Genomic DNA, 14561 nt, shown 5'->3' on the forward strand with positions numbered 1-14561 from the left:
CTGGCTAATGTTTTACAGACAGCTTTAGAATAACCACACCAACCAAAAACCTTGAAATTCCAGCTAGCTCTTTGGGTTCCAGCCCCTGAAAATCAAAAATGTGCCAAGCAGCACAGAGTAAAACCTTTATAGCTTCTCATATGTGAATAACTAAGTAGCTTCTTAATTGGGAAAAAAAAAACCAGCTTAAAAAATGGGAGACAATGACTCAGTTCTGGTTTCAGCGTCTTCCTTGAAGAAATAGTGCAAAAAGCCACGACAGAAAAGAGAGGATCTCAGCAGGATTTAATAATATGATACCTAAGTTATTTGTCTTATTACCTCAACATACATCCTCTGCCAGGCTTCCAGAATTGCTGCTGCCTTATCCTCATTCCAGTTGATATGTGAAACATACTCATATCCCTTGAAGTGTTCATACATTTGCTTAGGAGTCATTAACTGAAACATGGTCTGCAGAGCCTGGGCACTGTGACAGGGAGAGAGAGGAGAGGAGAAAGAGGCATAAAATGAACATTTTAAGGAAATTATTTTCATGCCATCAAGTCCCAAATGAGACCCTAATGGTAGCTGCCATCCCTTCTTCATTTTATAGGGCACATGTTCATATTAAAATTGAACACAGTATAATTATTCTACGTAGTACTGAGGCTAAAGCTGGTGTCACTGAAGTTAATGAGAATTTTGCCATTATTTTCAATAGGATTAGTTTCAGAAGCAAAGAATGTAACCCTACAAATCGCTTATAAAGATCATGATTGACAGATTACTGTGAGGATGCCACAGGAATAGTTATTTCTATGAGATCCTGTAAATGCTCTTGGTAATTTGTCATTTAAAGACCTTGGTCTTTTTCATCTGTTGGAGAGAAAACGAAAGGGTTTGTTTTACCACATCTAAGCTATGTTCAAGATGTAGGGACATAAAAATAGACTTTTTTCTGTATTCAACCTGAACAAAAAGTTCAGTGGAGATTTTGAAATTCTGTGAGAAGTCAAATTGACTGAGCACACTATACAAGTTACTTTTTCTCATTTTTTCCTTTGATCATATTTCAAAACATGAATAGCAGTGATCAGTGCTTTACATTCTAAACAACAATGGCGCCAGGAAAAGGCTTTCTTCCTGGGTGACATACGCTATCTTTCTGAGATTAGAAGCAGGAAGCAATTACGCCTCCTTAGATATAAACTGCCTAATCATTCTTTTAAATGCTATTCTCTTGCAGCATGTCCTCCTAGAATGGGATTCACAGTACACATGAAGAGTGGTAGATTTTGCATGATACTCCCCTTCCTGTGGCCCAGAACACAAACTCTAAGAAAGAAAAACTTTTAAATTTTCTTTAAACATCTGTTTACCTGACAAGTTTACCAGAACTGTTCTTGACTGTACCACCTATAATCAACTCCTCCTGCCAATGCATGTATTTTCTTGACAGTCCATAGCATCCACCACTCAAAACAAGGGCTACATCAAGAGGCTAGGGAAAGTTATAAAGAAGGAATTAATCAGTTTCACAACTTCAGACAAACTCATACCCCAATTCAACACCCAGTGTATTAGAGTAACAGATAGTGAAGACAATCTAGGAGGTCTACAAAGAGAAATGTGTTCAACAAATCCAGCAGAATAAATCTACCAGATACTTGTTCACCAGCACTTTCTCTAAAGCCTGATTAATAAGGGGATATATAAAACTGGGGCCTGTGACTGAAAATTCTTCACGAATACCAAAAAACTTTGCGCTGTTTGAATGAAGACTTTGCTGTGCGGTATGGGTGTATACCAGCAGCTGTATTCCAGCAGTGGTTATGTTTGTCTTATGCATCAGGTTTGCTGAAATACCACATCACTTCACTGTCACTCCCAGCCAATAGCTGACAACTGTACCCTCATGCTAAATATGTGCGATTAAGTATTCTAACACAACTGTGAGCTAACAGCATACAACATATAACAGGAAGAGAAAAACAACATCACTCAAGAATAAGAACTATATATTGCTTGGAAGAAAACAGTATTTTCTTCTCTCCTATCTGACCTTCTGCCCTACTCTGGCCTCCCTTGAAAAGATATGCACAAGGACAAGCAAACTTACTTTGGTGGAATTTTTATTGGGAGCTGTGATTGGGCAATCAGGATCAGCAGGATTCAGGCAGGGTCGATCCATATAACCATGACCAACCTCTGCTTTATTCAGCATTTCTTCCCAGCTCTCCACTTGGTAGTTTATTTTCTTTAACTCTTCCAAGAATTCTAAGGGGTCAAAGTTGATCCACTGCAATGGAGGCTTCCCTCTGCAAGAGGAATCAGGAGCAAATCACAAACAAAAAAAAAACAAAAAAAAACCTACTGAAAGAAAAATACTTTTAAAATTTGTACTTGCTCAAATAATAAAGTTACTTTTTGTTAAAAGTGAATTTTTTTTTCTGGTAAGGTTGTTACATAAAATGTAAGGCACCTTTTAATTAGATTTGTTTATGTTCTTTTCTTGCAGCCCAGCTGTAATTTTAACAAAAACATTGTGTTCTTAAAAAGTTATTGTATAAAATGGAATATTTGCAGGTTAGAAATGCTTCTATTTACAAGCAAAGCAAAACAAATCATCAAGCACCTAAGTAACAAAAAAGCTGCCAACCGCTGCTTCAAAGAATTAGGGGGGAGGGGAGAGGGAGAGAAGAGAGGGGGCTGAGGAAAGAAAGCCTTTCTCATAGTATCAGATTACGTCTTGCTAGTCTAATAATCATCTTGCAAATGTAATCAATCAATACAGCTGATCTTTGTTTATCTATAACAATACCGCACTCCTTCAAATGCCCTGGCAGCTTGACTATCAACCATCAAGGTTCCCTGCTACCATGGCTGTCACTGTCATGCCTCCCACCCCCACCTCTGAATCTGTGATGTTGACAGACTAGAAAGGCTTTTGGCTGCCTCATTCTGCGGTTCAAACCACACTGTATCTGCTTAACCAGGCTTAAGTCATTAATTCGAATCTCCCAACCAGAAAACACAAACCCCCTTATTTCCCCATCTAAAACTGTACACTAAAGGTTAGAAGATAGCCCTTGCAAATTGCTTTTACAGCCACATGCAAACCAGGACAGAAACAATAATTCAAATGCTAACTCTTGCATAATTAACTGAAAATGCCTGCACAGATTAACAATTAACTCTTTAAAGGATTCAGAGCATATAATATCACACTTGTAAACTGTGAGAGACCAGACATAAAAGATACTATATGGTTTATTTAATGATTTCATAAGCAAAGGATTTATTCTTTATTCCTTATGAAGACTTCAGGTTTAATCCAAGCAATTTTTTTAGGAATAAAGTTCCCAGCAAATCAATGTTTTTGTATTTTATGGGAAAAAAACCAAACACTAAGAACAACAACAAAAAACCCCAACCAAACAAAAAAAAATCAAGTCTATTTTAGGAGGAGAAAAAAAAGGCATATAATTCTTAAAGATTTACTTCAGAATTTACGTTTTATTTTGCACGCCAGCAAAACAGGAAAAATAACATAGGATTTAAATTGATGCCTACCGATAATCTCTAGGAAAGAGCAAAATCTTTGTTCAGTGCAAAAAAACAAAACAAACCAAAAAACCCCACGCATGTTTTCTGTAGAGACATTGTAACATCTTTCATTTTTCTGTTAAACCAGAATATGAATAGACAAGGCAAATGCATACACAGTTACACAATTAAAATCAGTCAAACTAGAAAGTTACTAAAAATATGCTTACAATAGGTAGGCAGTTCCTGACTGTAGCTTTGCTCCCTCCCAGAAGCAGTCCAATGGAGTGATAATCAAGCAAGGATAAAGATATTCTATAATCTGTCAAGAACAGAAAGGGGAACAACAGTTATACTAGAATATAATCAAAGCTGCACAAGCTGAATCATAAGAATACACAGATCTTATAACTAAATGCCCACTACGCATACCTGGTCCATGTAACCTGCTTCTGTGATGAGTTCACCTGATTTGTAACACAAATGTTCCAATTTCCACTGTCTGTAAGAAATACGAAGAACAATTTTTCTTGCATTATTGCTGAAAAGTTATTTTTAAAATGTAACAAACAGTTGAACTTACAACTCACACACACATAGTGGCCTCAAGCAGCAAATCATTGAGAAAGGCAAATATTCAGCATAGACATACTACACCGCACAAAAAAAACCCAAAGGTCCTTCTTTTTGGAGATACAGACTAGAAATTTTGTTTCAGTTATTCTCACATTCTCTGTAAAACTCATTAAAAATAACGGAGCTGCTTTTGGATGAACAGGGTAGTCAACATGTGTTAAAATGGCAGAAATCCTTCTTTGTATGAACAGGGCCGCTTGTGACTTAAGATACCATTCAGTGACACAAATGAGAGAGAAGCCACCTCCAGCTCAGAGGACTAGAATATTCTCAGCTGACCCACACGTACAAGAGGAAAAAAATCATTAGGATTTCTGCCTTCTTTTTTCGGCTGTGTTACAACTTTCACTGCTATGACTTCCAGCGCCTTAGACAAGGCAGCAGCTGGGTATAAGATAATTGGAGCCCTGGCATTAGTTCACTGAGGCATCAGTTGGATGTGCTGAAATGATGTGCTGAAAGATGGGGGCTTCACGTCTCACAGGTAGCACCCCTAGGTACCACATAAGTAATAACCCTGGAGGAACTCTTTTTCAGGGACATACTCACTAGCCCAAAGCTGGTACCTCCCAAGGTACCTTTGTTATTTTTTTGTTAGACAATACACAACTCCGAAACTTTAGTATGTGTACACAGATAGCCTTGAAGGTCAGCTTTGTTTTGTCTATGCTATTAAACAGCTATTATTCCATTCATTTCCATTTGTCACATGTCTGTAATTTCCTTTATATCAAAACTATAGGAAGCATAGTAACCTGTGCCACTGTCCACAATCACCAGGTACCCCATGACAGTGTGAGCAAGTGAATTCAACTCTAATATGGCAGGATTTTCAGTCTTAGGGATCCCATCCAGAGGGCCCCATGTTCAAGAGCACAAACATGACTCCATTATCAATACAAATGCTGGATACCATAGCATTGCTCAAAGGGATACACTCTCAAAATCTCTTCCAACATCATTTACTCCATGTTGTTTGTTAAAAGCCAACTTGTCACCACTGTTATGCCACAATGTAAAGTATCAGAAACCAGTGACATTCAAACAAAAAGCCTAATGGAAATGCTCTGAAGTGCTAACCATTTGAAAATACCTGGAAGGAAGCATATGCCCACTTTTTAGCTGTTGCAGCTGATCAAGTAAACTTTTGCTTTTTCCCTTATCTTCTTACCTGTTGTACATATAGACGTGTACTCTGCTGGCCTGAAGCGCAGAGTCAAGGTGCTGTTGGAGTGCTTCTGTTGTTAGTACATTAGCACCCTCTTCCTGTGGAGTCTGGATCATGAGCTGGGGGTTAAACATGGCCTCTTCTCCAATCTTCTGCCGTGTGTAATTTAACTCCCGACTCACTCGTCCACCAACTGAGGAAAAATATCAACAGCTTTGTATTAGCCAGTACATACTTACTCTGAATTCACTTGATGAGCCCCCTTCAGTCAGAAAAACTTGACCACATGCATGGACTATTCTGTCCCAAACCAATCACAGCATAACTCTAGAACTACTAACAACTTTTTCTCTTTTTTTGTGACACTGCAACAGAAATTATATTCCGTATTAAAATACCATTGCATTTACTGCACTAAGACATGGATGCATAAACCAGAGTCTCAAAGAGCTTCTTCTACATTATACTCAATATCCCAGATTTAAAAATCAAAAAAGAAAGAAAAAAGAAAAGCCTCTACCTTGCAGAACAGACTAAATACTATATTACAATTTTTTAGACTTGTACGAACAGTCTGCTCCAATTGCACATTTCAAGATAAATGGCTTCAATGTACAATCTTCTCCTAAATAATTTTACAAAGGCAGAAGAAGAATGTATCTCTTTGGTTAAAAATGGAGAGCAGGGAAAGAATAAGTGAGCATGAGAGCTTCCTTCAGCCTCAAGTAAAACCAAAAGAAACGTGAAGAGATGCAGTTTTGAGTGTAACATAAAGGACTGCCTACAGCTTATTTACCCCAGTGGTCCACTACCTGCATACCATGCTGTGAGGCAGAGATCATTCATGTGCAACATCTGTTTTTAACCCACATGAGCTGAACAGTGTGCTCCATATTAAAACATGGTGGGAAAAAAACCCCAAAAAAAGCAGAGGGACGCTGCAGAGTCGATGGGCTCTAGAGGGAGCCATATTCAATTCGCCTTGCCAGAAAATATTTTGTAAGAATGGCAAATAATCTTCCCCCTCACAAAAAAAGCATTCAGCCAGAGTTCATATACTTCATATAACCTCCCCTGTAGTCTCCCTAGCAAACACATGTGGGAGGCGGGGTCAATTAATCCAGCCCATTAGCTGAATGAACACCACATCCAGATGAGGAGGACAAGAATACCACCACCATGTTGTTTCCATCCCTTACAATTTATTACCTTTATTGCTTTGCTAAGTCCAAACTACAGACCTGGTCTAATTTGTTACATTTTTTCAGTCCTAGTCAGCTTGGCACTGGTGATCTGAGTTACTGCCAAAGTTTAGTTCTGCAACAGTGTGAACAGAAATTAGGCATGTTCATCTATTTCTTCATAGGTCCTATAACAGAAGGCTAATCTGTAACCAGTTGGCAGTGGGGGAGATGATGACATTCCCAAGCCTTAACAGGGACATACTTTTTCAATTATTTGGGCCCTCAACCCACCCTTAACACTCCCTGGGACTAAAAGGACCACCAGGCAAGAAGCTGGGGCCCTGCACAGATAAAGCTGTCAAAAGGAGATCTTTAACAATTAAACCATACAGTCATTCTGGCACAGAGCATAGCTGGATTTCTAATTCAAGAATTCTTTGAAGTCATAAAGTGTTTGACAACACACTTCATTTTTTCAGCCTGTCACATATGACATTACCTTCTTCACACCCAGCAACAGCTCACAGTAAGAAAAAAAAAAAATCAACAAAAATCAAAGTACAACTTCCTTACCTAGAGTCCCTTTATTACTTCTTAACATCCCTCTTACTACAGTTAAGAGAACTGTACAATCATTGAGACTGCATACAGAATCACAGAATAATGTATGGTAACAAAAAGCTATTGCTAAATTTTGCCAAGAATTAAACCCTAAAAATACTTTCACTCATCAGGCTCATGATTATGCTCACGCTGACTTCCTCCAGCAACAAATAGTCTATGATAAGCTAAAAAATTTTGCCTCACCTTACAGGAACATGAGGTGGGGTAACGGAGCAGAGTTATCCTAACCTGTCAGTCTTGGAACCAGAGCTGTCTTTCACAATTCTTCACACTGCAAGCACTTTGAAATATAACACGTCTGTTCCCTCTTTTGCGTCCCACTACCAGCCAAGACAAGAAAACCCCAATTTTATGAGGGCTGTGGAGTCCACAGTACATCCACTCCTGGTACTATATTCTCTCCCATTCCACTCACATCTTCCTTTTGAATTTAGCTAGGACTTGAACCGATAAATCATACATCATCCAAGACAAAGGGCAGCATTCCTATCTCTACTGAAAGTGACCAACTATTTACTATCAACAGAAATGACTGCTTCCTAATCAAGATCCTGTCAAACCACATTAACTTCACTGAACAAGGCAGATTTAACTAATCAAAATGGCATCACACTAGTCAGTCATCAGAACAGAAGCTCCTTTTTTTCGCTTTTAACATTCAAACCAGGAACAGCAAAACCACCCAAGAAGGTGGGTGCATGTTCCAGAAAACAGCAAATCCACTCCACATTCTCCTTAAGGTACTACACCATTTAGTTATTTCTTTGATGGGTCTGTTATCTGTATTTCTCCAGCCAAACAAAGTAAAGATAACTCCCTAGGCAAAATTAAATACTTCATACAATCTAACACTTGGGTACAAAGAAATTATAAATGTATTCCGCAGAGGAAAATAAAATTCTGTCAAACTCCATTGCTTTAAAACATGTTTGAAGGCCAGTGTTCAACATGAGACAGTTCTGCTGACAGCACCTTTGTTACTGAGCATTAGTTCTTGCTAAAGACACATATTTTTCCCAGAGAAGAGGGAAGAGTTTTCTCATTCCTCCCCTTCTCAGTATCCACAGGCCTCCTTCTTAGCTCTTTGCCAGAACATGCAAGATCCACCTCGAGCAACTCAGCATTCTGAAACACATTGCTGCTCCTCCTAAACTTCCCCACTGACTTGAACGTGAGCTGGTCAAGGTATTAAATCCTTTGCCCTTCTGAAGGGCCTGAAGAGAGCAGTAATTGTCACTAAGGATGCTAAGCAGTTAAGAACTATGTAAGGACCACCGTGTCTCCCTCTGCCAAGAGCAATGAACAGTTGTCAGGTGGTAACAAGTTTTAGTCGTCCTTAACTTGAGGCAGACCTGAACCCATGACCTGTAGGTGAAAGGCTCTAGACCCCATTACCAAGCACTGGGGTCACAGTCCCAGTGTTTCAGTCATCACAAATGAAAATGCTTCGGTGCATCTTAAGTGAGAAGTACCCAGAAAAACAAAACTGCTTGCTTCTAGTGTACATTTGTACAACACTAAGATACCTTCCAGGGACATAGGAGTGAAACGGTATTTGTTTTCATTGGCACTATTTCTGACAGATTTCTTTCCACTGACTTACAAACAATTTCAAAGTTACTAAGTCATTCAGCTCATGTGCTCATTTCCACTGCAAATGTTGCTGTCTTACCTACAATTTTCTCACAATTAGCATTCAAAATTTATGTGGCATTACGTTAACATGCTTAAAAAGAACTCTGGAATCAACCACCAGGAGCTACAGTCTCTTCCACAATGAGTTGTCTCAGGAGTATGTTTGACCTCTGCTAATCTAAGCGATTTATACTAAATTATGCAGTGAGTGATAGCTTGTTAATTTACTGTCCTGCTGCTCAAAATGAATTAAATATTTCTTTTTCAGTGTATCTTACAATGTTCCATTTCAGGTTACTGGAATTGCATCATATAGCCTGAGGTTTTGTTATTTTTTTCAGACATGAACACTACCTCTATTAACTATTCAATAGCTACCTTGTCCAAAACTGCGCAACAAGTAACTCAGTAGAGAGCAAGCTCTCTCTGAAAGAGAACACTCCTGGGAGTTAAACACTTCGGATAAAAACGTCCCCCTAACAATGAAGAGGACAGACTCTGAGAAACCAAAGTTAAGAGTTCCAGAAATACGTACTGGTTCTGGCGCTGAAGTTCTTCTGTGACATGCTTGCAGTGGATAAACAGAGCAGATTTTATGGAGGCTCCTCCCTTCTGAAGACTATGGGTCTTAAGGTGTTTACACTTGAGCACTTGTAGGGGGCAACATGGGGGCAGACACACTGCCGCTTTGTTTTGAGTTTTCCAGGATTGTGAATGTGTGGCATTACAGCAATCCAACCTAACCTTTTGACAGTAGCAACTCAAAGCAATAAAATCATACCTCTAGTAGTCATGCACACCTCACAGAAACAGTATTTTCATTTCACCCTTCCAACAGAAACAACCCCTTTTTGATAAATCACACATGTAGATCAATGCCCCTTACAAATGCTTACATGACAGCCTGAGCAGTAGCCAATGGAGGCAACCTCTGCAATTTGCAATGCCTGTTACCACCACAAGAAGAATCAAAAGAAATAGAAAATAAAAACCCTTCACGACCCAATAATCATATAAAAACAAAGACTGAGAATAATATCCCACTGTGTTTACCTGAGACTCAACCTTTACTAACAAACCCCAAAAGCAGCAGTGTGCAGTGAAAGCCAAGAACAACCCAGACTCACAAGGACACCCATCACCCCCCACCAAATGATGTGCTCCACTCTGAGTGAGTGCTGGGAAAATCTGCAGGCACTTTGCCTGCTCTCCCTTTGGCATCCTCTCCCTGTCAAGATGGGAATCATGAAGGGTCTTTCTCTTCATATTTCTCTCTTTGGCATCCCACATAGCCTACCTCCCTCAACCTTGATTGCTATTTAGTGCTTACTACTACTTCACTTCCTCACAGTCTCTCCTTGTGCTTGTGCTGCTCCCACGTGCATCTATACTACACGTGCACACAGGCACTACTCAATAACTACAAAATTCAACTAGTTTCAGTCCATTATGATAGTACTGGGAAAGCTTCTGTACTGTGAGGGCTGTGGAATCTCCTCCCTCTCTGGAGATATTCAAAACTTACCTGGATATGCTCCTGTGCAACCTGCTGAGGGTGAACCTGCTTTAGCAGAGGGCTGGACTAGGTATCTCCAGAGGTCTCTTCCAACCCCAACCACTCTGTGATTCTGTGAGCAGGTAAGCCAGACAGCCACAGCTCTGCCTCCCTGCACTAACTGCATATGGGGATTATAAGTGTTCACACCTGCCACATGGCAGAAGACAGTACCTAATAACACCAATGACAACTTCCATTTTTACTGATACAGAGGCACAGACCTCATGACAACATAACATAGCAGCCAAGTATTACTCACACAAGTTTGAAACCTCCTATAAAGAAAATGAGATAAGGAGCTTAAATTCTCTGGCATATATGAAGATTACCCTGCCTCTATTGGTCACAGAAAAATAATGGCCTTTTGATTTAAAGCTTCCTGTTGCTCTCTAGGGAGTTCTTTCTTCACATTCTCTCAGATGTTTGAGCTTGTCTGTGCTCCTCTTTGTCAGCAACAGAATATAGTTTTTCTGCATACAGACAGTATTAGTTAGCATCCCGACAGAAAAGCAGGGAAGACTCCATCCTCCTCAGAATTACCATTCCTTAGGTCTAACCGGCAGAGTACAGGGGTAAAGCTGTTCACAAGAAGGAAGTGCAAAACACTTTCACTGAAATTTAAGTTCAGTCAATACAAGAAACGGGACTGGTCAGCATATCCGCTTCTTTAAACTTTTAAAATGCTGTCTACTTGTTGAGTCAGAACTGCTGTTGGTTTACACAGTTGATTTCTGAATTTATTAACTACTGACTGTAAGACATCATCATGTATTTGATGTATCTGATATTCTAGCAATGCTAAGTATGGCTCCCATAAGCCCATCGGGATTACATTACAAAAACGTTTTGGCTTCCAGCAATGATATTTTTGTGCTCATTTATTTAACTATGCAAAATAAAGACTTCATAGGGAGTGACTAAAATTGAGCTACCAACAAAAAAAAATCCATTGAGAAATGATGGGCTTACAAGAGCTAGAACACAGTGGTAAGCAATCAGCATCTTAAAGAGATTACATGGTCATTCAATGGGCTGTGCAACAGCTCAATGAAAAATTATCATCTTTATCATGTAATTAGACATGAGCTATGCCAGCACTGGACTATAGGCAGTTAGAAATACCATGCTGTGTCTAGGTTTTCTGGCACAGCACTTACTCGGCTGACTATACATATCTGTGTCTGGAAAGCTCACATGGAATAGCGACAGTTTTGCCAGCCCAGCTTAATATAGCCTGTGCCCTATCATCTCCCTCCCCCTGATGTCCAGGTGGACACTACACTTCTACTCCACTAAAATGTCCAACAAGAGGACACCATCGGTCTAGAATACCACTACATCCAAATATGGAGATTTAACAGACTTCAGTCTCTCTTCAGCACCACTGCCTTCTCGCAAATCTAGAGGCAATGTGACCATCTCAACCATTTTGATCACACTGAGAATTAGATAACAAGTTCTTAATTTCTGCTTAAAAAAATTAAAAAGCAAAGATAAAAGACTGTGACCTACAAATGCAATATCGTTCAAAAAAAAAAAAAACCAACCCAAAAAAAAACCACCCCAAACCCACAAAGCACTTCAAAAGGGGCTGCTTTTTATCTCCAAAGCCATCATATGATATGAGTTAAGTTACTCCTCACAACATGCTGGGGATAACTCCAGTGTTGCTGTTACAAATTTCATTAATGCTGACATGATCATGAATGGCAAAAATAAAAAGACACATCAAAGATGGCTTTTCATTCTCTCACAGTTTGACAAAGTTTAGAGCTGTGACAAGGACACAAAGCTGTATGCATTCTCAGGAAGACAGCCCAACAACAGCTGCCTCTGCTTGTAGCAGGAAACCTTCCCTACAATTTTAGGAGATAAAGTCTTTTCTTTAAAAATATCAAACAAAAGCTGATTTTACATGTATGCACCAGTACGGCCTGCAGGCAGAAAATCACTATTTCTGATGGGATAAAATAGACAGATTGCAAACAAAAAATTAGACAGGCCATGATGCATTTCTTGCTTGGTGCCCCTTCTGGGTTGAGAAGCACAGTGAGGAAAAAAAACAAAACCAAAAACCCAACCAAAAAACACCAGACCAAAATGAACAAACTGAACAGTACAATCTGGGAAAGAAAAAAAGAAAAAATACAACAAAACACCAACCAATCATGCAAGCAGCTTGGTAATGTATAATTATATACAAAACTGGTAAACACAACTAAAACTTTCCAATTAAACATAAAATGCAGTAGCTGCTTACTGAGCTGTGACACATGTCCTTGGTAACAGGATATGAGCTCTTCACCTCTGGGTCACTGGATCTAATCCAGGCAGGAACAATAGTGACCACAAGTTGTTTACCATCTGACAGCTGTTTGCTAGCTTATGTAAAATGAGTTGGTGGTCTCAGTCCATTTCCCAGTGGGCAGGTGTCCATATTATAAAAAACCATGGTCACAATTGCCATCCTTGTTGACCATCCCAACAAAAAGACTCAGGAATGAATGGGCATGGAGAGTGAACTATCCTTTCTTCCAAAGACATGGTTTGTTCAGGTCAGAGCTAAGCCATGGCTTTTGGTAGAAAAGCCCAACTATTGAACTTTCTGGCCAAAGCAGCAAAGGAATAAAGCACTCTAGACTCTTGCTTTTTCCTAGAAATCAGGGAGACAGCCTACAGTGAGGTCTGACAGCTAATACAGACTGTGCAACTCTCCAATGGTTTATGGTCATGTAACAGTTTACACCTGCCAAGGGGCAAAGCTGAATTTTTATTTTTAAGCGATTTACGAAAACATTGCATTTTGTAACAGCCCCAAATCCTCAATTATACGTGACAGTAACTAAGTTCCGGGAGTTCTGCTGAGAAGGGTATGTAAGGGGCTTCAAGGTCTAAACACAAGGATATCAAAACAGCCAAATGCAATTATTTTAAGTTGCTTTAACTTGAATAAGAACTTCCGCTGGGCAATAAGTTAAAAACAATTTGCTGTGTTGCTCCACAGCAGTCAGCTTTCCTCTAGGCCCAGCTTTTCATTTAACTTCCCTGTGCCCTTTCCTCAAATACGTAATTGTTTTCCTGTGTGGTTAAAAGCAGCATTTTTAAGTCTTTTCATGTATACTCCTGGGATAGCACAAATTTCTTCTGTACACGGAGGACGACAAAATTTGTATGCAATTTTTTTTTTAAAGAAGCAGCAAACAGCAATGAAAAAATTCTTTGTCCAGAATTTTTCAGGGGATGCTGTTAGCTAAATATTGCTCTTAGGAGATGGCAATGCTAGCATATAGAAAAATGAAAGGAATGAACGTGTTACGAAACAGGGTACAGTTTCTTTCAAGTATTCCCTACCAGCTGCTTGCTGTACCATCTGTTGTTGCCTAAGCAGCTTCCTTTTGAATGGCTTTGCACTGAAGCAGAACTGCTCTCACTGTTGGACACAATCAGGTCAGGTCAGCTCTCCCCCAAGCACCGAACCTGCTGCCTGTCACAGCTCCCCCCACCTCGATATTTCTTACTGGCCACCAGCTCCTAGGACAGTGCTGCATCTGTCAGGAGACCCATTTTTCATAGTTTGCTTGCTATTCATGCCGAGCAGTCAAGATCGCATTTCATGTTGTGCAGGATGCAATCAGAGATTCCCGTCAGATACTTCCAGAGTCTGACCATATGGCCAAACTTATTCTGAAGCTGAAAGGGCTAGGAAAGAAAGTCAAACAAATGACCAAACACACCCCACAACACAACCTTTATTTTCCACTTTTGGCTAGTCTGATCACGCAGGTGATTCCACCTCACCACCGAACGCACCAGACCACAGCTGCCTTCTGTTTTCCATCCCGGGTTTATGGTGCCGCATCATCCACTGGGACCTCCTTGCACCCACGCATCCCCGGGCACAGCAGGAGTCCCTTTCCCACTGCTGGTGCCTCCCCAGGGATGCAAAGGCAGCCCCCACCCGAGGAACGGCACGGCACTTCCAGCGCTGCTCCTTCCCACTGCATTCGTGCAGGGAAACACACAGCGCTGGGAGCCACTTTCATGATTTTGTTGCGAGCGGGATTAGCTGGATTAGGGGCTGATTCATAAGGACCCCCTGCGGCTGTGAGGAAGTTTCATCACAAGGTCAGTGTGGTGTGAACTATATTCTGTCAACACCACCACTCCTTATAGCCGACTACAAAAAAATACAAAAGGCGGGGGGGGCGGGGGGGAGGGAATTGCAAGT

General features: G+C 40.2%; 1 protein-coding gene across 2 annotated transcripts in view; it reads right to left on the reverse strand.

Moving 5' to 3' along the window:
• The window catches only part of PTCH1 (patched 1), a 62505-nt gene that overhangs the window by 35057 nt on the left and 12887 nt on the right, over nt 1–14561 (reverse strand). For both annotated transcript variants that reach the window (XR_011339434.1, XM_069881029.1), the window contains exons 3-8: nt 5336–5525; nt 3961–4030; nt 3759–3850; nt 2102–2300; nt 1362–1483; nt 322–469 (exon numbers count right to left, since the gene is read on the reverse strand). Coding sequence is in view for 1 of the 2 variants with exons in the window: in XM_069881029.1 (XP_069737130.1) it covers nt 322–469; nt 1362–1483; nt 2102–2300; nt 3759–3850; nt 3961–4030; nt 5336–5466 (762 nt within the window). In the remaining variant the exon portion in view is untranslated. The remainder of the gene's footprint in view (nt 1–321; nt 470–1361; nt 1484–2101; nt 2301–3758; nt 3851–3960; nt 4031–5335; nt 5526–14561) is intronic.

This window comes from Phaenicophaeus curvirostris, chromosome Z (genome assembly GCF_032191515.1).
Source record: "Phaenicophaeus curvirostris isolate KB17595 chromosome Z, BPBGC_Pcur_1.0, whole genome shotgun sequence".
In the NCBI taxonomy this organism is placed as follows: domain Eukaryota; kingdom Metazoa; phylum Chordata; class Aves; order Cuculiformes; family Cuculidae; genus Phaenicophaeus; species Phaenicophaeus curvirostris.